Source organism: Mus pahari, chromosome 23 (genome assembly GCF_900095145.1).
Source record: "Mus pahari chromosome 23, PAHARI_EIJ_v1.1, whole genome shotgun sequence".
Classification (NCBI taxonomy): Eukaryota; Metazoa; Chordata; class Mammalia; order Rodentia; family Muridae; genus Mus; species Mus pahari.
Window position 1 is genome coordinate 7,432,877 of NC_034612.1, and position 26,192 is coordinate 7,459,068.

Sequence of the window (26,192 nt, forward strand, 5' to 3'; positions counted from 1 at the left end):
GTAGACCAGGCTGGCCTCGAACTCAGAAATCTGCCTGCCTCTGCCTCCTGAGTGCTGGGATTAAAGGCGTGTGCCACCACACCCTGCTGAGCATGTCTTTTTTTTAAAAAGATGGCCTAGAGCCCTCCAAGATTGGCGGTTTGCAAGTAGGCTTTTCAGCAGCCACCAGAGGGCGCTCAGATCCATGCTGGGCTGATGGGAGTGTGGGGTTGCAGATGGGAAGGCGTTGAGAGACCAGTTCCCTGGGGAAGGGAGACGCTTCTCAACCAGAGTCTGAGGTGTGTTTTGTGCCACCGAGTGCCAAGCCAGGGGCTGAGAGATGTGGTCATTCCATCTGTATGTTTTTTATCCTTGAGGAGCCAGCAGTTAGGAGTGGGAGGCAGAGAATCAGAATGTGATGTGATATCCTTGGGCTATAGCCTTATTCAGAATACTCAGGCAGCACCTACTGTGTTCCAGGCAGCACACACAAGCAGCACCTACTATGTGCCAGGCATCTCACATAAGGAGCATCTACTGTGTGCCAGGCAGCTCCATAAGCAGCACCTACTGTGTGCCAGGCAACTCACATAAGGAACACCTACTATGTACCAGGTGCCAAGCTAGTTAGTTGCTAAGGATGGAACAATGAGAAATCTAGGGTCACTGCCCTCAAGACCCACACCCTGCTGGGGAGATTACAAGTGTGGGAAAAATTGGAAAATATGACCATACGGATGTGAAACAAGAAAATGAGGAAACCGCTAGCTTAGGCCGGTGGGGGGTGGGGATCTGGAAGGAGACACACCAAAGAGGGTGAGCAGAGGCGAGACCGCTTGGCTGTGGAGTCAGAAGGGTCAAAGGTGAGAAAGCTACTGGCCCCGGGCTATATGGGGAGATGGCTATCGGGAGCTGTGGTTGGCAGCTGGGGATTAAGATGGAGAGAATGAGGTTGTCCCAGAGAGTTAGGAGAAGACGTTATAGATATGGTCACTTTTTGAACTGGGCCGTGGAGTATGTGTAGGAGTTCGCCAAGCAGGGAAGGCAGCATGGCCTCAGGGTGGCACAGACGGTCTGGACAAAGTTGCGATGAGGCCTTGGGAGCCACTTCTGCTAGGCCCTCCATCATCTTATCTGCTCCAGTGTCCCCCTCACACAGAGAATGGTGGCGGGATGTCCTGCCTAAGGTGACTTCAATGGTTAAATGAGGGGACTCCCTAAAGTCCTTGATTTTGTCTCTCGGGCGGAGCTAGCACTTCATTCCATGGCAGCTTAGTCACAGTGACAGCTCCCACTGTCATTGATGCTGTTGATATCCCCAGCCTTCTGATTGGTAAAGGGCGGGTTTCTAGACACCGGTGTTCTGTGAGACGCCCCCCGTTTAGCTCCCAGGAAGCACAGACAGCACGGGGCCAGAACCCTCAGCCTTTAATACTTTTACCTCATCTCTGTCCCAGTGTGAAGACTCTCACTGGAAATTGAATAACTTTACCTCCCAGTGATCTGTTTACAAGGAAGAGGGCCAGGGAAAAAAAGAGAGAGAGAGAGAGAGAATAATAATAATAAAAACCATCCTGAAGACCTAGTTTTCTCTTCTCTGTTGCTTATTCAGGACATAGCTTTGCTCCGTAGTTTAAGCTGGCTTCTGGGTCAGCATCCTCCTGCCTCAGACTCTGGAGTGCTGGAATTATCAGAGTACACCACCATGCTAGCCAAACCCTGGATTTTATGTCAGGTTTCAACCACCCATAATTGCTAAGGCCCTCACCTCACCTCACCTTACTTCTTTTTTTTTTTTTTTTTAAACATTAAAAACACACATTTTATAGTTATCTTTGTTGTTTTTGGTTTTTATTGCTGGGATGAAATACCAGGACCAAAAGCAACCTGAGAAGGAAAGGGTTAACTTTCGCTCACACTTAAACAGCACAGTTCATCATGGAGGGAAGTCGGGGCAGGAGCTCAAGCAGGGCAGGAAGCTGCAGGCAGAAGCTGATGCAGAGGCCAGGGAGGGATGCTGCTTACTGGCTTGCTCCCTGTGGCTTGCTCAGCCTGCTTTCTTATAGAACCCAGGACCACCAGCCCAGGGGTGGCTCCACCCACACGGGAGGCTGGGCTCCCCCCCATTGGTTATCAATCAAGTGGCTCCACCCACACGGGAGGCTGGGCTATCAATTAAGAAAATGTACCATAGGCTTGCCCACAGGACAGTCTTGTGGGGACATTTTCTCAACTGAGGTTTTCTCTTTCCAAATGACTGTAGCTCCTGTCAGGTTGACATAAAACCATCCACCAAGATGGTGCCGATACAATATTACTCGAAAGATAGTTAACATTAGTCTCAAGTCAGTGTCACGTGATCATGTGGTAGGAAGCCCGCTTACTGGCAGGAACATTCTAGAAGACTAAGAAACGCCTAGTTATGTTCCAGCAGGCTTGGTTGTGCTTGTGTTTGACGAAGCACTGCTGTTGCCGGGTGAGGGCTGTTTGTATTGACCGCATAGATGGCACAGACAGATTCATTTTCTCGTCTCCTCATTCTGCTTCCTTTGCAGAGCCAAGAAGAAGAGCAAACCCTTGAACCTCAAGATCCACAGTGGCGTGGGCAGCTGCGAGAACATCCCCGCCCAGCAACGCTCTCCGCTCCTGTCTGAGCGCTCCCTGCGGTCCTTCTTTGTGGGTCACGGGCCCTTCCTGCCCTCCACCCCGCCTGTCCACACTGAAGCCAATTTCTCTGCAAGTAAGTCCCTGCTGGCCCCCCAGTGGCACTGGCTGGGGGTGTACGTGTTTGTGCTATTGATCCCGCTTCTGAATCTCACAGGTCAAGGGGCACCCATTGCTTGCCACCTCCCTCCCACCTGCACAGGTCCTGGGTCTTTAGATGGTTTTGAAGGGGTTGTGAATGGTACTTGCTGATGACCGGCTGTCATACAGCCTCCGTATCTGCTCTTTGGCTCGCTGATGTGAAGGAACGGCAGCTGAAAGCCAAGTTGGGGACATCAGAGGCACCACCCATGTTTTCTCTCTTTGCTCCCTACCACCTCTCTTAGGGTTTCTCTGTCCACCTGGGGTCTGGGATGACATCATGCATGTTTTATTGACCAGGGTTAACATGTAACATATAGTGTATAACTTTTGCATCTGTGCCATGCATAGGGGTTCAAGCCAGGTTAAGTGTGGTCTAGGATTTATAGTCCATGTCCACTAATTGCTGCCAGAGGCATGGTGCTTGGGACTCAAGTAGAGACAGGAATCCATGGTGGCCAAGGGCTGAGTTTCCAGAAAGTTCTGATCTTAGCCAGAGGCGTGATCTGCTAAACGGGTGCAGATGTGGACAGAGGGGAACCCTGGAGTGAGCCCGGCTGCTCCTGTACCAGGATGGGATGCTCAGGGGATGTGGGATGCTGGTGTTCACAGGCACAGTCTCCTGTTCCTTAGCATTGCCCTAGACTGCCTGTACCATCCTGTTGATCTGGCAAGTAGTAAGAGGAGTTGCCCGAGCACCAGGCCGATCACTGCCTCTGGTACATTGCAGATAGACAATTTCCACGGTGTAAACGGGGACACTAGAGAACTCCCTCAAAGTCACACCAGTACATAGAAGTTGAGCCAGGATTTGAATCTGGTACCTTCTTTTCTCTCTCCCTTCCTTCCCCATTTATCCTTATTTTTCTCCCTCTCTACTTCCACAGAACTCTCTCTCTCTCTCTCTCTCTCTCTCTCTCTCTCTCTCTCTCTCTCTCTCTCTCTCTCTCTCTCTCTCTCTCTGTGTGGTGTGTGTGTGTAGACAGGGTCTCACGATGCAGCCCTGGCTATCCTGGAACTTGCTGTGTAGATCAGGCTGGCCTGGAACTCACAGAGATCTAATCCTGCTCCACCCCATCACCCAGCCCCCACTCCCACCCCCCCTCCCAGGCATGGAACCCCAGGTCCTTGCCCACGTTAGCCAGGAACTCTGCTACTGAGACGGCATCTCACTAAACTGTTCAACACACTCTACAGCCTCTGCTACCTCCTGCCTTAGCCTCCAGGGTAGCCGTAGTCCCAAGCCTGTGCACTGGATCCCTTCAAGATCCCAATAGAGTGATGAAGAGAGCCTGTGGGCATCTGAGGGTCTCCTCCGGAAGGACACATGCAGATATCAGTAGGAAAATATTCTGGTTTATGGCTCATCCTAGCGCCTGGGCTGCTCGGGCCCTGCCTCAAATCCACTAAGATGCCCCAGGATGGACAGGACAGCAGCGGAAGGCCAGTTGATTAATTTGTCAAGAAAATTCAGTGTCCGAGAAGCCAGAGATGGTGGTATGTGTGGTGGACCTGCATGGTAGTCAGAGTGTCGATTGGCGAGCAGTGACAAAGGAAGGGGACCATGGCCCATAGATCAAACAACAGGAGCAGTAGTTGAGACGCCTGTCCTGGCAAGAAATGTGGACTCTGCAGGAGAGGAGTGCCTGGGTTTAAGTCTTAGCATCGAGTGCTGCAGAACTCAGAGAAGCTTAGAGTCTAGTCTAATGGGCTAAGAGGTCCTTCGTTGAGCTTCACTTACCTTATCTGTAAAATGGGCCAATTGTTCATTAATTGTCATATGCATAATGCGGCCTGTACACAGTAGGTACTTAATCATGACGCCTGTTCCTCTAGCAGTCCTGCCTCATGGTTAATTATGGCTGTCGACTCACGGTCCCTCGGTACCCACATCACTTCCCTTCAGCCCTAAGAGGCTTGGAATTTACCTTGGCATCAGGCTGATGGCAGGCGGCCACCTGCAGCCATCTGTCCTTGGGCCTTAGTGTCCTCTGAGTGAATGTCATAGTGTCCCCTTCTGAACGGCTGACTGCGGCTCTGATCTATGCTTCTGGCCAGAGCGAAACATCTATCTACTTAAAAAAAAAAAAAAAATGGGCTGGCATTTTTGGGTCGTTTTTTTCATCCCACCACAGTCCCTAAAGTTCCCCTGTCCCCTGGTATCCACCAAAGAAGGAGACAGGCCTGTCTGCTCACCTGGGGTCAGTGACAGCAAAAGACTGTTAAGAGGCAGCTCAGAGATAAGCATGATGGTGTGCATGCCTGTAATTTCAGCACTTGGAAGTCTAAGGCAGGAGGATCCAGAGTTGAAGGCCAGCCTGGGCTACATAGCAAGTTCTAGGCCAGCCTGGGCTACATAGCAAGTTCTAGGCTAGCCCAGGCTATATAGTAAGTTCTAGGCTAGCCCAGGCTAGATGGTAAGTTCTAGGCTAGCCTGGGCTACATAGCAAGTTCTAAACTAGCCCAGGCTATATAATGAGTTCTAGGCTAGCCTGGGCTATAGACCAAGACCTAAAAGGCAGCCCTTCAGAACATGGCTGCCCTTTGGATAATCCTGGTGTTTGAACTCAGAAACCATTGTCTGACCTCTCAGGAAGAAACAAGGCAAGCCTGGTCTCTGGGAGAGTAAGTTTCATGGAGTGTGTGGTCTGCCCTTCAGCTTCCCTTCCAATGCAGCCCCAGGTTAGCCTGCATTCTGCATTTCCCAGGAGTTTTCTCTTTCTATCTGGGTCTCAGTTTCCCCAACTACCCACCTGACTCATTTAGAAAACACTGGGGTAGGAGAGAACTCAGTTGCCAGGTGCTGGTTCCCGGTTGCTCTTCATGGTCCTCAGTTTTCCCATCACCCCCTGCTTCCAGCCTTTGTTCCTGCAGAGCCATCCCAGAGAGTCCTTGGGGCCATGTCCCTGGGACCCATGGGTTTCCAATAGTCACTGTCTGTTCTGGTCCCCGTGTGTAAGTTCCAGGAGGGTGCCGCACCATCTTCATATCCCTGGGGATGCCGGGCAGAGCTGGCTGGGGTGGCCTTAGGACCCCAGAGTACCTGGCCTCACATGGACACAGAAAGCCCTCTACCTAAGTGCTTACCCTACTCCTTTGATGTCAGGGTGGCCAGCAGGACAAAGGAGGGCATAAGAGTTTCAGCTGGTGGAGTAAGGTTTGCCGACCGACCGTGTTCACGGGTTGGCTCAGATATGACAAAATGCAAGGCGTCATTCTCCCATGCCTCGGCTTACCCTGATGCCGTTATACCATGATAAGTCCACTGTGAGTTGAGCACACCAGGAGTTGAACAGTATCAGATAGAGCAAATGGACTGAGTCCCACAGCTCAGCAGCTGGAGTCGTGCCCAGACCTGTCTCAGGGAGCATTGTCCAGGCTTCCCCAAAGATGCTGCACCCAGCACATCTTAATGTGCTAGAATACACCCATCAGCCTTTGCTCTTCATGGTCCTCAGTTTTCCCATCACTCCCTGCTTCTGGGCTTTGTTCCTGCAGAGACATCCCAGAGATTTGGCAAACTCTTTGAACCCAAGCTTATGCTTTCTGTTGTGTCACTTTCCTGGGAATGAAAGCACACAGTGAGTAGGCTATGTGAACATGTCCCCCCTCCCTGCCACCTCCCCACCCCACCCCACCCCCGCTGTCCTCTGATGAGACCTGTGAAGCGTCACATGTCAGGGGCAGCCTGTGTCCTTCCTGTGTTGCTCAGGCATGTCTGACTGGGACTCCTCCTGTGGTGGTCTGTATATGCTCAGGGAGTGATGTGATTAGAAGGTGTGGCCTTATGGCAGTAGGTGTGGCCTTGTTGGAGTGGGCATGGTCATGTTGGAGCAGGTGTGGCCTTGTTGGAGTAGGTGTGGCCTTGTTGGAGTGGGCATGGCCATGTTGGAGCAGGTGTGGCCTTGTTGGAGTGGGCATGGCCATGTTGGAGCAGGTGTGGCCTTGTTGGAGTAGGTGTGGTCCTGTTGCAGTAGGTGTGGTCCTGTTGCAGTAGGTGTGGCCTTGTTGGAATGGGCGTGGCCTTGTTGGAATGGGCATGGCCATGTTGGAGCAGATGTGGCCTTGTTGGAGTGGGCGTGGCCACGTTGGAGCAGGTGTGGCTTTGTTGGAGTAGGCGTGGTCTTGTTGGAGTAAGTGTGTCACCATGGTTGTGGGCTATAAGACCCTCATCCTAGCTGCCTGGAGGTTAGTCTTCTCCTAGCAGCCTTCAGATGGAGATGTAGAACTCTAAGCTCCTCCTGCACCATGCCTGCCTGGATGCTGCCATGCTCCTGCCTTGATGATAATGGACTGAACCTCTGAACCTGTAAGCCAGCCCCAATTAAGTGTTGTCCTTATAAGTAAGAGTTGCCTTGGTCATGGTGTCTGTTCACTGCAGTAAAACCCTATCTAAGACAGCTCCATACACCCGTTTATTTTTTTTTTTTTAGCCCAGCAAGCCACGAACATGTGGCTTTTTGTAGAATTCTCTCCAGTCCCAGCTGCTGTAGATGAGGCTATTTCTAAATATCCTTAAAACTCTATTTCAGAGTGAGTGTGCACCACCTACCGGGATGTAGGGAAGGCAGGATCAGGTCTGGTACTTAGAGCTCTAGGTATTGGTAAGAGAAATTCTGGGAGCTGTTTGCATGTACAGTTAGTTGGATGGGGGGTGATTTGACACCTTGACAGAGGTGATAATACCGACAGCCATTGGTGTTCACTGTGTGGTGACAGCATCACGGGCCAGCCCACAGGCCCTCGCCCTGTTTCGCTCATGTGTCATGACCTTCTAGAATGTTGGGACTTTCATTGTCCCCTCTTCAGAGATGAAGAAAACCAGGCTGAGGCTGGGGACCTGGCCAAGAGTCATAAGGTCATGAAAGCAGAGGAGGACCAAACCATTCTGTAAGGGTACCTTCCTTACCTTACTGCCTCTGTTTCTTTCGAGGTGTTTTTGTTGAAGATGTTAGCGCTCTGTGTCCCCTGTGTGTTAGCTCCACCCCCAACCCCTGGGCTCTGCTGTTAATATTCACCACATCGATGGGCCCAGGTGGTGGCCATATCTGATGGGGGCAGGCAGCTGCAGAGTGGCTCCTGGCAGCTTCTGTGACTCACTCATCCTGACTGTCTCCTGTTGAAGTTGAGGAATGATCTAGCACTCCCAAAGAGCTCGGGGGAGGGGGGGCAGAGTCCATGTTAGCTGCCTGTGACCCTCCCAGCCCTTTAGGACAACAAGGGGCTATAACTCTGTGACTTCCCTACCACGATCATCATTGTGGCCTCTGGAATCATTTCCCTTCAGTCGATCCCTGAGACGATGCTCTACCCCATCTGGGATGCCCTGCCAGCCTCTATGGGCACCATCACTTCTACATGTGGTTCCTATCCCTTGTCTTGGAAACAAGGAGAGGAGTTGACCACCAGCCAAGAACTTGACCTTGTGAGTACCTGGAGGCTGAGTCAGATCCCGGTGTGACAGGGGGGCGGCGGTGGCAGGTGGCAGTAGAGGTGACGAAGCTGAACGGCCGGCCATGTTCCCACCGAAGCAACTGCTGGGGTTATAAAGATACCCGGGATGGGGCTGATTATATAATGGGGTTTAATGAGGCTTGAAGCCAAGGCTCATTACCCCTGGAAGAGGGGGAGGAGACGTGCGCATCTCTGTAGAAGCTGGCAGCCTGAACCGGAGGCACATCTTACAACCGGGACCGATCGTCGTACTGTGGGGAGATCCTGGCTCAGGGGAGGCAACTCCAATGGGGAATATATATCCCATAGGGCTGACCCAAAGGGTTTTGCTCACTGGGAAGGATTAAATGGTGGTGCTGATGTTGGTGCCTGGATCCTGTCCTTGTGCTGGCCCATCAGACCCAGGAGTTGTTTGGCATCTAGTGTAGAATTCTAGGCTCGGAGGCGTCCATTGTGTGCATTCCCTTAGGTCCATTCCATAAGGTCCAGGAGTGTAGGCACGAAAAGTTATCCACTTCGGGATAAAATGATGCACAGCTGTCCATCAGACTAAGCCCTGCTTGCTGCAGCTACCACCTGTTCCATCCTGTCTCCAGGGAGCCACCTAGAACTCTCTCTCTGCCTCTGTCTCTCCGTGTCTCTGTATGTCTATGTCTCTCTGTCTATATCTGTCTCTGTCTCTCTGTATCTCTATCTGTCTCTCTGTCTCTGTGTGTCTCTGTGTCTGTTTCTCTTTGTCTCTTGCTGTCTCTGTCTCTGTCTCTCTGTCTCTGTCTCTCTCTGTTTCCAGGACAAGGAATAGGAACTGCATATAGAAGTGATGATGCCCATAGAGGCTGGAGGAACATCCCAGATGGGGTAGAGCATCTTCTCAGGGATCAACTGAAGGAGAGTGATTCCAGCTGCTGCCCTGATGATCGTGGTAGGGAAGTCACAGGGTTATAGCCGATTGTTGCCCTAAAGGGCTGGGAGTGCCACAGGCAGCTAACATGGAAACCCTCCCCCACCCCACCACCACAGAGCTCTTTGGGAGTGCTAGATCATTCCTCAGCTTCAACAGGAGACAGGATGAGTGAGTCACGGAAGCTTCCAGGAGCCACTCTCTGCAGCTGCCTGCCCGCATTAGATATGGCCACCACCTGGGACCGTCCATCGATGCGGTGAATACCGTACTCTCCGTGGTCAGTTTAATCTCAGTGAAAGCCAGGGCTTCTATCTTCAAAGTGCGTCCTAGATGGCCCCCACCATCAAGAGCCACACATAAACATATAGTAGAAATGTAAATGTTTGCTGGGTTCAGAGGCTCACACCTGTCACCTCTATACTGGGGGAGGGGCGGGGGCAGAGGCAGGAGGACCCAGAGTTTGAGACCAGTCTAACCTCCTTAGCCAGACTCCCCCCCCCAAACAACATGTAAACTCTTTCTGTTGTCCCTTACCCAACACCCACTGAATGAGGGGCGGGGGAGAACCAGGGAAGTGGGTCTCCCAACCTGAGTTTTCACAAACCCTACCCCTACCCTGAGTGCTTTACATTTTGAAATGCCGTCCTCTCTACGTAGCAGTATCCGTGGGCCGAATTGGCCAATTCGACAGAGGGCTAAAGTATTTAAGTCATCGACTGATACGCCCTGAGCCGGCCAGGTTTTTGCTTTTCAGTTTTTTTCTTAAACAACACGGTGTGCTGCCTCTTCCACACACTTGGACGCTCTGCTCGGTGGGGTTGTAAGCAGCCAGAGCTAATGGAACATCTCCAGGAAGGTGTACACAGACCCTGGGCAAGCACTGGCAATTTTGGTACCCACAGGTTTGGATTCCCTGGGACGGATGCTCTGTGGATATCGAGGGAGAAGTTGAGCTTCAAACACACAGAAAAGTTGCTGGGGAGCTGCCGAGAGCTTCTAAGTCCCTTCAGATGCGTCCATCTTTATCATTTCTTTGTATTTGGTCTCCCTTCTTCCTCTCCCTTTCAGAACTGCCCGGTGCCGTAACCTTGACTCTGCACGGGTCTTTTCAGCCAGCCATGGTCTCCCTCACTGTTTCCTGCGGGCGCAGGATCCAATCCAGGGTGACCTATTGCATTGACCTAGATGTCTCTTACCACTCTTTGCCAGTTTGTGACGCTGATGTCTCTGTACAGGAACACAGTTGTGCTGTACAGTGTCCCTCAGTGGGGTCTGTGTGACGGTCCCCTGGGCTGGGGGCCTCAGCTGTCTGGCGGGGGAAAGGAGACCTGAGGAGGTGATATTGTAACATGCCTATGGCATTGTAGATCTCTGTAGGAATCCCCACGGGGCCACGCCAGTCTGAGGACCCTGGGTTCAATCTCTGTAGCCCACAACGTATGACTTGAGACTTGCCAGCCGGCCTGGAGTATACACTGTGGCAGAAACCAAAGACCCTGCCTGTCCCCAGAAGGTGGACAGAGAGGTTGATTCCCTAAAGTTGTCTCCTGACCCTGTGGTCATGGCTACCTGTGCTGGACCCTCCAACTGACCCTTTCAAAACAAATAAACAAATATTCCGGCCACTGATGTATTTCGACCCAGCGTGAACAGATGTATCGTAAATGCAGGCCTGCATTTGAGCTGTGGGTGACGATTTTTTTTTTTTTAAGCCTGTGTTCAAGTATCACCTGCATCAGAAAGGACCAAGTCCAGTACCTCAATTTGCAGACAAGGAAACTGAAGGCGGAAAGTAGAACTAAGGCCAGACAGTAGGAAGGACTGCCCGGGGCGACCTGGATGTGGCTGGAGCATGCTGCTCCTGATGCCCATCTGTGAATATTCTTCCAGAAAGGTTGACCAACATCTGTGTCTACCAACACGCAAAATGTTTTGCAGTGAGGCAGTAGGAACTCACCAAAGATCTGGGGCCTCTGCTTAGCCAGTAAGGCATTTTGCTGTGTTGAGGGCTGCTTCTCCTTCTGCTGCTGCTGCTGGTGTGTGTGTGTGTGTGTGTAAGAGAGAGACAGAGAGACAGAGACAAAGAGAGACAGACAGAGAGAGAGAGAGAAAGAGGGAGAGAGAGAGAGGGAGGGAGGGAGGGAGGGAGGGAGGGAGGGAGAGAGAGAGAGAGAGAGAGAGAGAGAGAGAGAGAGAGAGAGAGAGAGAGAGAGAACACGCACATCTCCTGCAAGGCCACTTCCTGGTTCTTATTAACCCCCTTCCCCTTACCTTATCTGCCCACAAACTTTGCAATTCTTACCCCCGCACTGTTTGGACTCAGCATGAGGCTGACATTCTCAGACCTTCTGTTATGATTGCTCCCACCAGGAACCGTAGCAACCAAAATTGGTTGGTAAGCGGTCGGTGCTGGGAGGCAAGGGTGTCATTTGAGTCTCCTGGATGAGTCCGTCCTGGTTCTGGTTCAAGTGCAGGCTGCCAGAGTGGGCACTCCTGCCCCTGCTATCACAGCCTAGCCTCTGAATGTCACCACCTTGGACCCACAATCTCCCAGGTTACTGGGAGGATGACTCGGACCCGACTCCGTTTATAAGATGAAATTACCCAGATCTAGGACTCTGTGGTGTACCCCAGCCATTGATAAGCCTTCTCCACGTCCATGTTCTGAGAGTGATGGGCCAGACTCCTGGAGAGGCTTGTGCCTGCATGGTATATGATAGAACAGAGGCTGGAGACGATGAGCGCCTGAAGCTCCACGTTTTGTGGGCTTTCTGTACTTGGAGCTGTCTGTCTGTCTGTCTGTCTGTCTGTCTGTGTCTGTCTCTGTTTCTGACTCTCTGTGTATGTTGCTTATGGGCACTGTGCATGTGTGTACATTTGCAGAGCTATGGATGCTGTATGGGTATGGTAAGGGAAGAAACCTTGGTGGTTGGTCCTCCGGCATCCTGCATCTTTTGTTTGGAGGCAGGGTCTTTCGTTCACCTGGATCCTTACCGCGCCAGCCAGGCTAGCTGGAGGGCAAGCGCCCAAGGGTCTCACCAGCACTGGGACCATAGGTGTGCATCCCTGTGCTCAGGTTCTTGGAATCTGAGCTCAGGTCATCTACCTGCCTCTGCCTCTTCAGTGCTGGGGATAAAGATGTGCGCCACCCAACTTTTACATAATTTTGTCTTAGTTTTTAAGAAGTAGTAGAAGGGAATTTGGACATAGAAAAAAACCCAGGCAGCAGAACCGCAGAGGTCCTAGCATCCAAGGGTCACCGAGGATTCCTGGCCACTATCAGGATCCAGAGGGAATGCCAGACACTGTATCCATGGTCTCTGCTGGGGCACCCTCTCTTGACACCTAGAACAGAATAGTCCGGCCTCCAACCACCCCAGAAGATACCGTTCCAGTGCTTCCAGCCCTCCAGCTGGTGGCATGACCTGTGGCAGCCCCTGAAGGCTGTAAATAGCTTCTGCTTTGCCCCAGTGACTTGACTACCAGGCTCAGGAGCCAGCCTTAGCAGGGGCGTGCTGCCTGCCGGCTGGGGAGCCAGTGAGGCACCACTGGGGGATTGACATAGCTCTTCTCAGCTGTGAAATTGATGGGCAGTCATTAAGTTCCAGTGATCACCTCCCACATGGCCCCCTAGTGACCATAAAGAGTTAAATGCAGCTTCTCAAAGTGCCCCTTGGCTCTCTGGGCAGCAGTTTGCTGGGGGAAGGGAGGGAGGGAGGACTTTTGGCAGAGGAGGGGGCTGGAACCAGTTAGTCACAGCATTTGCAGCCTAGCCTTGGTCACACAAGCTTCTAGTGCCCATTATGCCAAGAAAACAGACTCTCTTTGGGTTAGGCCATTTTCCCAGTTAAAAGGGTCTCAGCGGGGCCGTAGCTCAGTTGGTAGATCACCTACCTAGCATGCAGAAGGTCTTTGGCTCAACCCCCAGCACCTTATGAATGGCTATGGTGGTGTGCACCAATAACCCCAGCACTAGGGAAGTAGGCATGGGAGTGTCCGAAGCTCAGGGTCATCCCCAGCTACCTAGAGAGTTTGTGACTAGCCTGGGCTACATGAGACTCTCTCAAAAAATGGGGTTCACCAGAACGCCTTTGGCTTTGTCTCGCGGACACATTTTTTCCAAGTTAGGAGTAAACTCAGTAAGTTCTTGATTTGAAAAGGCTGCCTGTCAGGTGGGCTAGGGTGCTGTGTGAGTGACAAAGGCATCCACCCCTCCCCACCCTCAACAATGGATGACAAGAGTTCGATTCTCCTTGGACATCTCCTGTGGCTGAGGCCGGAGGCGCCGGATCCCTGGGGCTGGAGGGCGCCGGATCCCTGGGGCTGGAGTTATGGGCAGTTGTAAAGGAGCCCTCTGAAAGTCAGCTCTCCCCTTCCACAGTGTGGATCCCGGGAAACAGACCTCGGTCATCGGGCTCATCTCCAGACCTCAGTCATCTGGCTCGTCTCCAGGTGCCTTTACTACGGAGCTCTATCACTGGCACATATAGAGACATTTTAATAACATACTTACAACAATCTGGTGGGGCAAACTCCATGGGCCAGTCACCTGTTGGGAAGGTGAATAGCATTCTATCTGAAGCAGGTCTGAGACTCGAGAATGGAAGTAGGTATGTGGGTCACCTACCTGTGCGAATGCAGGGCTGACTTCTGTCTGAGACTTGGTTCTCTGTGAGTTTTCTTTGTTTAGATATCTACCCCCTGGTTATACAAGATTCGGTATTAGGTCCTCCTAGCTACCTGGAGGGCTGGAAGCACTGGAACGGTATCTTCTGGGGCGGTTGGAGGATGGACTATTCTTTTCTAGGTGTCAAGAGAGGGTGCCCCTGCAGGGACCATGGATATAGTCTCTGGCACTCCTTCTGGATCCTTATAGTGGCCAGGAATAGCTGGATGGAGGGTGTTAGAGAATTCTAGAGTGTCCTTGTAATATATACCTCTCCCTCTTTCCCTCATCTTCTCCCTCTTCCTCTTTCCCTCTTCTCCCTCTCCCCCTCCCCCTCCCTCTCCCCTCCTCTCTAATCGCACCATCGCGAAGAGAGCGAATCCATGAGTTCTGTTTGTTGCAGGCTGAGATGATCTTTAAGTTCTAGGTCGCTTGTCTTTTAGATTGCTCACAGTTTTAATCACTTCGAAACCATCTGTCTCCTCTCATTACACAGTGTTTTCTTCCTGCCCGTCTCTGCGGTGGTGGCCCCCAAGGCGCATGCGCTAAAGGCTTCACCCTCAAGGTGGCGCTGTTGGGGGGTTAGTGGAACCTCTGGGAGGCGGAGCCTAGTGGGAAGTCTTTAGGCTATAGTGGGGGGCTGAGGGTCTGGGTGGGGTGGGGGTGGGTCGGGATGAGGGGGATGTTCCTTGATGGAACCACAGTCTCTTCTTTTATTTTCAGTTGTCTTAAGGTTGGTTTGTGACACTTTCCTTGTAATAGCATAAGAATTACGAATTGATAATCGATCCTTCACTAATCCAGGAGCTCCTGGTCAGGGCAGGGCTGCTGTCTCTGTTACTCTTCTCATTGGTGAGACAAAATGCCTGAAAGGGAGGGTTTTACTTGGGTTCACCGTTTGAAGATATGCACTCCTTTGTGGTGGAGAAGCCATGGCAGCAGAAGCACGGGGGCAGCTGGTATATTGCGCCCGCAGTCGGGAAGCAGAGAGGGAAGAAGGACTGGCCTCATCTCACGTTCTCTTCATCATCCACCTGGCTCCTCTGCCCACAGCATGGGCTGTAAAACATTTAGGATGACTGCATGCTTTAGGGTCCTCAGTCTAGAAATTAAATACACATGGCCAGTGATTTGAAATCCCTTCAAGTTGACAGCAGTGGGAAGAGCCATAGAGCCTAGAATCTGAACCAAGATGGGAGAAGCATCAAGGAAGAATATGAGGTACCTCAAAAAAGAAACCTCTTCTCCAGAGAGGGAACAGGTTTGATGCGCTACAGCGACGGCAGGAGCAGAGAAGATAACGTTCTCATCAATCCTGCCAATGTTTCTGGTAGCTGAGAAACAAAGGCAGATTTTAGACATTGAAGTAAACCCAAATGATGCTGGGACTCTTGGAAGAGCTAGCCCAACTGAGGACAGAGGGATGACCCTTCCCTTTGTGACCTGCATCTGACAGGGCTCAATATGAATTCAAGGCTGCTGAAGAATGCTCTTGACAGATAGCTGGCCCCTCTATAATTGCAGACAAAAGTCAAAGGTTACTGAACAGCTAAAAATAAGTATTTTTTCCTTAGTTCTGGCAGTTATCTGACCCCTTCAAGACTCACTTTTCATTAATAATCTTTCATACTGTATGTGCCAGCGAGCCCCGCTGTAACCATGACAACACACGGGAGAGGGGTTAAGGGTTATTCCCGCTCATGGCTTCAGAGGTATCGGTTAAGGCCAGCAGTCCCTGCTGCTTCTGGGCTGTACCGAGGCAAAGCATCATGGGAGGTGGGAAGGGCAGGGCAGCGAGCTCACCTCATGTGTGTGAGATACTGTCTTATCGCTGTAAAGAATGTCTGACAGGATGTTCCTAAGGCAGGAGAGGGCTATTTGGCTCATGGTTCAAGGGGATGGTCCATCTTGGAGGTGGAGAGCGTGGGGCGGGAGCCCAAGGTAACTGATCGTGTTGTAGTCAATCATCTTGAAGCCAGAGAGGTGGTAATGCTCAGCCCACTATGTCTTCCCTTCCCCCATTTTATTGTCTGGCACCCCAGCCCGTGGGATGGTGCCATGCACATTCAGGGAACATTTTCTCTCCTCACTTAAGCCTCTTTGTAAACAGCCTCTCAGACCTGCCCAAAAGCGTGTCTCCTAGGTGATTCCAAATCCACGCCTGTTGTCAGTGAAGATGAAGACCGCATCTCAGCATCCCGGAATCAGAGAGACAGGGAGTGTGTCAGGCTCGGCTGGCTTCCTCTTCTCCATCTTTCATTGAACCCGAGCCCCCAGACTGCAGGCCATTGCCATGGGCCTTTCCCTTGTGGCTAATCTCTACAGATGTCCTCCCAGACACCCCTCCCCCCCAGAAATGTTCTCACTCATCTCTCAATGAAAACAGGCCCACGGCAGCATGAGGCAATGTGCTGTATCCATCCACCGGCTCCAGCCATGATTTACCACTGGCTGATTACTGCAGGCACACCAAGAAGCTCTTCCTACCCCCTCACAGCAAATATTTTATGGATTATCTTTTCCAGTAAATGATAATAACAGTTCAGATCTTGAATATTGCCTTTGGGTTAAAAATGATTCTATTTCTTTTGCATATTATCTCATTTGATAGATAATGATAATAGTTTCCATCCTAATGAAGGCTGCCTGGTCCTTGCGGATGAGTGTATGGTAGTCATTGGGGCTTTGCTTGGGTCCCCGTTGTTAATGAGCACTTAGCATGCTTGAGGAGGAGTGGGTTGAAGATTATCATAATGTTTAGCATACTGGAATAGAGTCGGAGAGAAATAATTAGGCGTGGCCAATGTAGATGAAAGCTAAGTCCTTTGTTCCTGATGAAGAATAAAGGACTCAGATTAATAATAATCACACAAAGGACTCTTGAAGTCCATTTCTGTCCACAGCAGAAGAGTCTTTGGTATTTTGCAAATAGAGAAATAGAGAGCAGACCACCATTGAGGCTATGTGGCTGTCTTGGTTAGAGTTTTACCGCTGTGAAGGGACACCGTGGTCAAGGCAACTCTTATAAGGATTACATTGATTTGGGGCTGGCTTACAGGCTCAGAGGTTCAGTCCATTATCATCAAGGCAGGGATATGGCGGCATCCAGGCAGACGTGGTGCAGGAGGAGCTGAGAGTTCTCCATCTTCATCTGAAGGCTGCTAGGAGAAGACTGACTTCCAGGCAGCTAGGATGAGGGTCTTAAAGCCCACACCCACAGTGACACACCTACTCTAACAAGGCCATGCCCACTCCAATAGGGCCACACCTCCTCCAACAGGGTCACACCTTCTAATAGGGCCACTGCCTGGGCCAAACGTATACAAACCATCACAAGGGCATTGAAAATGGACTCCCAGGCTGGAGAGATGTCTCGGTCAATAAAGGCCAAGTAGCCCCCAATGATATTATCTTATACAAGCACAGGACATGACTGAAACCAGGAAAAATGATATTTGTACAACATTATGAGCTGGACCAGAGAAGGACCAACCTGTTTTCTGTGTTTCTTCATGCATTTCCTTGTAGCCTGTGTGGCAGGTGCTCTCTTTGTCCCCATTGTGCAGATGAGGAGACTAAGGACAGAGAAGTCTAGTGCCCACCCTAAGAGAATGCAGAGGTAATGAGGGTCGATGGGCGAGACTGGACTGAACTGGGCTGGGCTAGCCTTGTCTTTCTTTCCTTGCTGTCCAGAACCTCCTCTGAAGTCCAAATTCTAAAAACAAGCCTAGCCCTTGCTATGGACCATAGAGCTGGGAAAAAAAAATGAATCCATCTTTCTAAGAAGCTCAGGCAAGGGCAAACACCCACAGTGGCTGATCCACACACACCTTTGCGTTGGGGCACATTTCTCTAATTTCTTCATTTTTTTTCCTCCCTTTGGTCTGCTATGATCTACAGGCGCAACCCATGAGCAAAAATAGAGTAGGTCAGTTTTAAATGGTATCTGTAGAGAACAGGGTCTCATGGAGCCCAGGCTAGCCTCAAATTCAGTGGTCAAAGATGACCTTGAACTTCCAACTCTACTGCCTTCACATTCCAAGTGCTGCTGTTATGGGTATGCACCACACACCTGGTTTCTGTGGTTCTGGGGCTCGAACCCAGGGTTTCACAATGCTATATAAGCACTCTGCCAACTGAGCTGCATCCCAGCCCCGCCCCCAAACCTCATTTTTGTCCACCTGTGGTAGGTCAGGTCCTGAGCTCAGCACCCAGGGTTTTAGGGTCTCATAGGACTTGACTGTCTCTCGGGAAGCTCACATAGGATGGGGATGGGGCGGGAGACTGGTTTGTAAGGAGGACAAGCTTTTGGATATGGGCTCCAATCTCAGTGCCCTTTTCTCCGACCGTCTAATTCACATCAAGCGAGTCTCTTAACCTCTCAAGTCCTCAATTTTCTCATCGCTGGAGTGAGGATAAGAACACCCATGGTGCGGATCCACTGTGATAAATAAAAGAAGACAGACATAAAACACCGCAGACTGAACGATTCCGCTTGCTCAAGAGATGCTCAGAGGAGATGAAATAGGGAAAGACGGAGCAGAGAAGAGTCGCTCAGGGCTGAGAACAGTGACTCTCGTGAGGGTGTCTTTCTCTGAGGTGATGGAATGTTCTGTAATTGCCATGCGATGATGGCCTTAATTTTGTCCATTTTCTTAAAGTCATGGAATTATGTTGTACACTGGAAATGAGTGGATTCTAGGATATGTCAATTATACCTTGTCTTAGTTAGGGTTTGACTGCTGTGAACAGACACCATGACCAAGGCAATTCATAAAGGACAACATTTAATTGGGGCTGGCTTACAGGTTCAGAGGTTCAGTCCATTATCGTGAAGGTGGGAGCATGGCAGCATCCAGGCAGGCATGGTGCAGAAGGAGCTGAGAGTTCTACATCTTTATCTGAAGGCTGCTAGCAGAAGACTGACTTCCAGGCAGCTAGGATGAGGGTCTTAAAGCCCACACCCACAGTGACACACCTATTCCAACAAGGCCACACCTCCTAATAGTGCCACTACCTGGGTCAAGCATATACAAACCATCACATATCTCAATAAAACTTCATTATTATTATTATTATTATTATTATTATTATTATTATTTCTTGTTGTTTTTCAAGACAAGAGTTTCTCTGTGTAGCCCTGGCTGTCCTGGAANTNANTTTGTANNCAGGCTGGCCTCAATCTCAGAAATCTGCCTGCCTCTGCCTCCCAAGTCCTGGGATTAAAGGCGTGAACTACCATCGCTGCCTGGCAAAACTTCTTTTTTTAATAGATAAAGTCATCCATGCCTAGGTTCAGGTGAGATGGTGAATAGTTTTCACTGAAGACAGGCCTGCATGTCAGACATATTCATATTGTCAGGATTTTTAACAAATGGACGTTCTGCTCTGTGCGGTGCCTCCGTGGGTCAGAATGCTCTCTGCCCAAGCCTGATGCCTGAGTTCAATACCCAGATCTTAAGACGCAAGGAGAGAACCAGCTTTTCAGAGTTGCCCTCTGACCTCTCCATGTCTGCATGGTGGCATCCGCCACTATCCCCAACAAAAATAAATACATGACTTAAAAGATGGAGCTTGGTCACGACGGGGACATCTGTGTCCTTCTACCTAGAGCCCAGAGAGCAGCAAGGAAGAGAGGAGACAAAAAGATCGTAGGGGCCTGAACTGGACCGAATATCACTGATGCGGTGTCCCTCTGAGTCAGACATGGCTGTCACACTCATGAGCTCACAGCAGCTGTGGCTGGCTGCATAAGACCTGTGTGGGATCATGTGAAGGAGCAGCCTGACTCCATGTTAAGAATGGAGGTCATCTTGTTACGAGATCAAGATAAATTCGTCCCTGTTTACTGTAGAACTCTGGTTTGATGGGCATTAATCTGTTACTGGAACTGGAAAAGCTCCACTGGATTAAGTATTCTGGATTTTGTCCTGAGAAGATGAGGTGAAGTTCTGCTGAACAAATCTTGAGGCGTTCGGCGAAGATGATCCAGTCATCTTGTCTGCTGTCTACTCCTGTGATTTTTTTTTTTTTTTTTTTGCCTGCCAAACCAGCACGTTACCCAATTCATCTCGGAATCCCCTGCCTGTGCCTTTTTATTCTAAAAGAGGAGACCTGGGGGAAAAAATCACACCCCCCCCCCACTGCTCAAATCCCACTTTGGAGGGTCAGTCTTACGCATAGGAGAGCTGTTGGCAGTCTTATGCATGTGAGAGCTACGTACACTTGATGGCTGCTGGAGGGGGAGGGAGGGTGGGTTTCCTTCTGTGCTATGGCCCGTAGTAGGTCACCCACGCTCCAGTGGACGGTACCCTACACTCATGTCCATACAAGCAGCATAGTTCGGACTCCATAAGTTATGAAAAAGGAGGAGGAGAGGAAGAAGAAGAAGAGAAGAAGGAGATGAAGATGGTGTTGGGAGGAGGCTGTAATGCAGAGGTCCAGGAAGAGTGAGTAGATATGATCTTACCCCGAATTCATGGATGGGATTACTAAATCCTGTCTGACGCTGGGGAGAGCATGTCCTAGGGTGCTGGCTTGGCAGCCTTGCGTACAGTACTGTAGTCTTTCTTAAACACTCATAACAAGTTTCTTGACGGGAGGCTTCAAGGTTTCCAAGGTTTTCCTAGCATCCCACAAGAATGCCTGCTTTTAGGATGCCATGGCGAGTTGTCCTGCTGCCAAGAAGAACTTGGGAGTTGGTACCAAAATCTTGTTTGAGAACTTGTTAGAAGGCATCAGCAAGGTACCAAGTTAGAGCTTGGGTAGCTGTCATCCTAGAAAAGAACAGAGGTCCTAAGGTAAAGTCAGAGTTCAATGTTACTTTTCCTCTGAGGAAAAGTAACTTTACTAATTCCAAAACGGCCTCCAGGAGTCGTAGCTAATTCTAATATGGCAGCCAAGAGTCTAAGAAACTGAAGAGAACTTCCTGCCCTGCCCCTTGTGTTGCTCGGGGAATAATGGATCTCAAGACTTACAAAGCAGAAGGAGGTCCTCATAAATACTGATGTGTGCAGCAGGGACCCGAGGGATTGTACTCTGCACATGAGGCTAAACTAGAAATAAATCATTGTTTATAAAAATAAATCCTAGCATCAGATCTGCCCCAAACCTGACTGGATTAATGTGACCAACCTCCCGGATGCCCGCCAGAAGAGAAAATTAAGTTCTCCCTAGAGAGAGGTGACATCACTAAGCAACTCCAATTGTCTCCTCTAATTTTAGGAATTCAATAAAAATTTACCAGACATATTAGGAGACAAAAATCATATGACAGAAAACCAGGAAAGGAAAAGAAGAGACCCAAACACCCCCACCTCAAAAAAAAACAAAAAACAAAAAACAAACCAGACCCTGAGGAGAGCCAGATATTTAATTTACCAAGTACAGACTTTTTGACTTTACCATGATTTAATCCAGTTTGAATTCTTATGTCCTGGGATTTGCCCGAATTAGGAGTTATCTTCCAGTGGGTTCAATTTAGTTTTTGTTTTGTTTTTAATAACCAATGTTTTGAGATAAAATAGATGGCACCTATTTAAAGTATATTGTTTGGTGGACAGTTCTGTATGCATGCCACAGCAATGGACATACAGCCCCCACCCTCAAAGTTCTCATTCTCTCTACTCTCTGTCCCTTCACCCTTCTGAAACCACGAGCCATCTGGCTTCCGTCTAGAAGTACATAGAGACAGATGAAGTCATCTTTTTCCTCTGATATCTGGCTTCTGTCACTCTGTCCTGTTGAAATGTGTGCCTTCTTGGTGGGTTCTCGTCTTAGCTGTTTATATTTTGTTGTGAGACGTTAGATCGCTATGAGCTATGCAAGAGACTTCACAGGAAGATGGAGACTTTGCGCGGAGATCAGGGACCCATGCAAAACAAGAATGGGGCCTCTAGCAATCACAACGGCAAGAACAGGGAGCTGGTAATAAGGCCCCGGGTTTGACTACAGACTGGATAAGGGTGAAAGGATCGGTAAACTGGAAGAGCGGCTAGAAGAAAATATCCACATTGAAGCAGAGTGTGGAAGGTCATGGAAAATGCTGTTGAGTTTCTACAAGATGTTTGGGGGCAGTGTGGGGTTGGGACAGACTTGTGTTTGAGATTCCAGGGGCAAAATAAGGAGGCAAAGGAAAATCTGAAGAGAAAATGACTGAGAATTTCTGAGAGTGGGCTTCAAGAAGTGTGTGAGGGTCTGAGTTGGGATCTCAGGCTCCCATGTAAATGCCTGGTGGTTGTGGCATGGAGTCTGCAATGCCAAGGCATGGGGATGCCTGGACAGGTTGGCTAACTTGACGAGGTGAACTGCTGAGCCCTGGGTTCATGCGAGAGAGCCAATACAGTCGATAAGGCGGAGAGCAGTTGAGGGGACATTGGATGCCAGCCTCTGCCCTCCATGTGCATGTAACATGCATGCACACGTTCACCCACACACTTGTAACATGCATATGAGGAAATACATGGCAAAGATGAACCTTGATCTTCAACGTGAATACAAAGGCAACCACACAGAGGCAGACGATTCTTAGGCTGGTAGTGCTGCTGCCCTACAAATAATTCCTCAATCCAGTATGGCCCCAGGTCCATGGTCAGTGTTTGTACGTTTGAATGAATGAATGGGTGACAAGCAAGGAGGGAGAAGAAAAAGATGGCTGAACTGGAAGGGTGTGACACTGGCTGCTCCTGAGGGAGCTGGCGGGCTTGTCCCAGCAGTTAAGGGAGTAAAGAAAACCAGAGAGGACATTGTATTTCCTTGGACTGAGATACAATGTTCCTAAAGATTTCATCCAACACCCTGGTGCCAGGAACCTGGGCTGGCAACATTGCTGTTCTGATGCATAGTGGCCCTCTCCAGCTATTCTTTAATAGTGGGGTGTTCTGGGAGTGGGGGCCTGTACTCTGGGAAGAGGTTGCCTGCTTTATGCAGGGGCAAGAGCTAATAGGGTATATTCAGTTGAGAATGTTAGCTCTCCGATAGTACCCTGCAAACATAGTAAAAGAAAAAAGGACCCTTAACATCCCAAGTCCTTTGAAGTTATGTATTTCTTATGTATACAGAAAAAGTGACCTAAATTATTTCACCACAGGGATGAAGGTTTTCTATGGAAAGTGAAGGCTGGAAGTTCCCTCGGCTCTTCTCAATTTTACTTTAATGTGTGTGTGTGTGTGTGTGTGTGTGTGTGTGTGTGTGTGTGTAAGAGCAAGAGAGAGCAAGCATATACAGGCAGAGGACAACCTCGGTATCTATCTGTCTTCACCTCTCATCTTGTTTGGGACAGGGCCCCATGCTCACTGCTATAGGCCAGTTGGCCTGTGAACATCCAGGATTCTTCTGTCTCTACCCCCACCCCTTCTGAGCTGAGGACCAAACCCCAGGGTCTTGTGCTTGCTCGGCTAAATCCCCAGCTCCAACTTCGAATGCCTCCACGGGAATGCTGGAGTTACAGACATTTTTGCTCCTGTATCTGACTTTACACAGGTCCTGAGGATCTGCAGCTAGGTCCTCCAATTTGCACAGCAAATGTGTTTATCCATTAAAGCATCTCTCTTAGGCATATTCTCATTTAACTGATTTCCATCCCTCCCCTTTCCCCTAAATTCATCCATTTACTACTGAGTCACCATTTAAAAACATTTTAATTAACTGTACTGAGTACCTGTTCCCTCTCTTTAAATACTGCCCGTATTACCTGCTGTGTAACAAACTGCAGTCACACTTTGTTTGATGGCCGGGGTCTGTCCTCAGACACGTGGCATTAAGCAATTGTGTTGTGGCTGGAACACTGTAGAGCATAGGTACCCAAAAACTAAGGCGCCTGTGACGTTAGCAAACGATGTCATTTCACGAGGCCACAGTCATATAGCCAATGTTGACCTAAGTGCTGTTAAGCAATGTGATTGTGCCTCAAAGTTTCATGGCTTAAAACAGCAAGAAGGGACTGGGGATATAGCTGAGGGTAGAATACTTGCCTAGCGTGTGAGGAGTCCTAGATTCCCCCAGCCCTGACATAAACCAAAAATTAAAGCGTGTGAATATTTATTACCTCAGAAGATCTACGGGTTATGAATTTTAGGGTAGAGTAGCTGGGTGGCTCAGATACTGGTCTCTCATGGAGATGCCGTCTGGACGTGGGCGGGGCTGTGTTCTGATCTGAAAGCTTGGCCAACATGGAAGGGGGCACTTCCAAGATGTCCTCCCGTGGCTGGCAATCGGTGTTGGCATGTGACCTCTGTCTGCCTGCTCATGAGTCTTCCTGAGGGGTGACTCGTGTCTCCTGGGGACATAAAAGCTCTAAGGACAGAGGAACAAGTCTTTGGTTCTCCTTATTGACTTAGCTTTCTCCAGCCAGTTCTGGCCCAAGGTAGATAGAGTCAGGAGCCTAGTCAGCCGACGGAAGACAAGCCATGGATATAGGAGGACGCCGGGGGGGGGGTGCAGGAAGCACAGGAAGGCACATGACACTGGGGACCAGGGACTGTCCCTTCTCAGGCCCCTGGGTCATTGGCAGGATTGAACCCCTGTATCTGAGCTGCCTCGTATCCAAGTGAATAAGGCGGTGGTTCTAATGTAGTTTTCAGGTTTTCAACCTTCGTGATGCTGCGACTCTTTAATACAGTTCCTCCTGTTGTGGTGATCCCAACCAAATAATTCTTTTCATTGCTACTTTGTAACTGTAAATTTGCTACTGTTATGAACTGTAATGAAAATATCCGTGCTTTCCAGTAGTCTTAGATCACTCCAGGAAAGGGCCATGGGTCCCCCAAGTGGGTCACAACCCACAGGTTGGGGACTGCTGTTCTGGATGAAGGGATGACAGTGTCTGCATGTGTAAATGGAAAGGGGACACACCTTCTTGACTCCGTTGCATGCCTTACTAGGGAGGAATGGGCACGATCAGCCATAGATGCTTATTCTTGTGACCATAGCGGGGGAGGCCACCCCAGGGCTGAGAGGGCTGGGCATCCCCTGCCCCAGCAGAAAGAATGAAAGCCAGGTTTCTCGACAGTAGAAAATACCAGGGATTTTTTTCTTACCCGAAATGTTGTCTTCGATGTGCGTGCATTTGGTGATCATGAGTATCAAATTCAAATTCAAACCAGGTCTTGGCTCATCAAGAAAAGATGTCAAGAACGGTGCAGGGGGCCGGGGGTGGTGGTGGGTGGGGGACAGGGAGACACACTCTTTCTTCATTCACATATTAATGGAGAGATAATGCTTCGAGAATATTGAAGTAAATTTCAGAGCGTCGCTGACATTTCCAGAATAAACATTAAACACTTTAGGCATGAGCGTCAGAATTATTTCATGGGTGTAAATTAAAAGGCAGCCCTGTGATGCTGATTCTGTTTGCTCTCCCTGAGTTTCTACTGTGGAAAGCAGCAGAGTACAGTGGGAAAATACGAAGGGACCTTTCTCCGCATGCAGATGTCAACAGCCCGGGCTTTTATCTTCCGGTCGGATGCTTTTCCAACCAGATCAATCGCTTACTCTTAATGGCGATATTAAATTCACATTTTATTAGGTAATGAGCTAGAATTCTGTGTGGCCCACCCAGGGAGATAGCAGCAGAGGTCCAAACATCTTTCCTTGAACCCAGACCGGCACAGTCGATTCTTAATTATTCACTGATCTGCTTTCTCAGCTCTTGTCCTGAAAGTGTGTTTTCACAATTATCTTTTAAAATTACAAAGAGGAACATATGAACAGGCCTGGCAGCACTGGCCCAACATCCTGGGGACTCGGGAGGATCACGAGTTCAAGCCTGGGCAGCGTGGTCAAACCAGGTTTAAGAATAAAAAGTAAAAAGAGGGGGGCTGGAAAGGGGGCACGAGGGTAAGGGCTTTACTGCTCTATCAGGGACTCAAGTCTGGTTCCTGGCACTGAGGGTTGGTGGTTCACAGCTGCTTGAAGACCCAGCTCCAGGGAATTATACAGCCTCTCTCTTTGGCCCTCACTTCTGTGTGTGGGCACACACACACACACACACACACACACACACACACACCACACATACCACCCATATACACATACACACACCTACACACACCACACATGGTACCCATACACACACACACACACCACACATACCACCCATATACACATACACACACCTACACACACCACACATGGTACCCATACACACACACACACAGACATACACATATCACACACTCATATACCACACACATACCCCACACACATCACACATGCACACTACACACACATACCACACATACACATCACATGTACACCACATACTCATATACCACACATATGCTATATACACACCACAGACACACAACACATACACATACCACACAACACTCTCTCTTACACACACTCACACACCCACTCACATACACCACACACATACTCACTCTT

At 49.7% G+C, this 26,192-nt stretch overlaps 1 protein-coding gene across 2 annotated transcripts in view; it reads left to right on the forward strand.

Annotated features, from left to right (window-relative positions):
• The window catches only part of Ksr2 (kinase suppressor of ras 2), a 359,141-nt gene that overhangs the window by 208,121 nt on the left and 124,828 nt on the right, over positions 1–26,192 (forward strand). For both annotated transcript variants that reach the window (XM_029533454.1, XM_029533455.1), the window contains exon 5: positions 2,535–2,719. In XM_029533454.1, the coding sequence (XP_029389314.1) occupies positions 2,535–2,719 (185 nt within the window). The remainder of the gene's footprint in view (positions 1–2,534; positions 2,720–26,192) is intronic.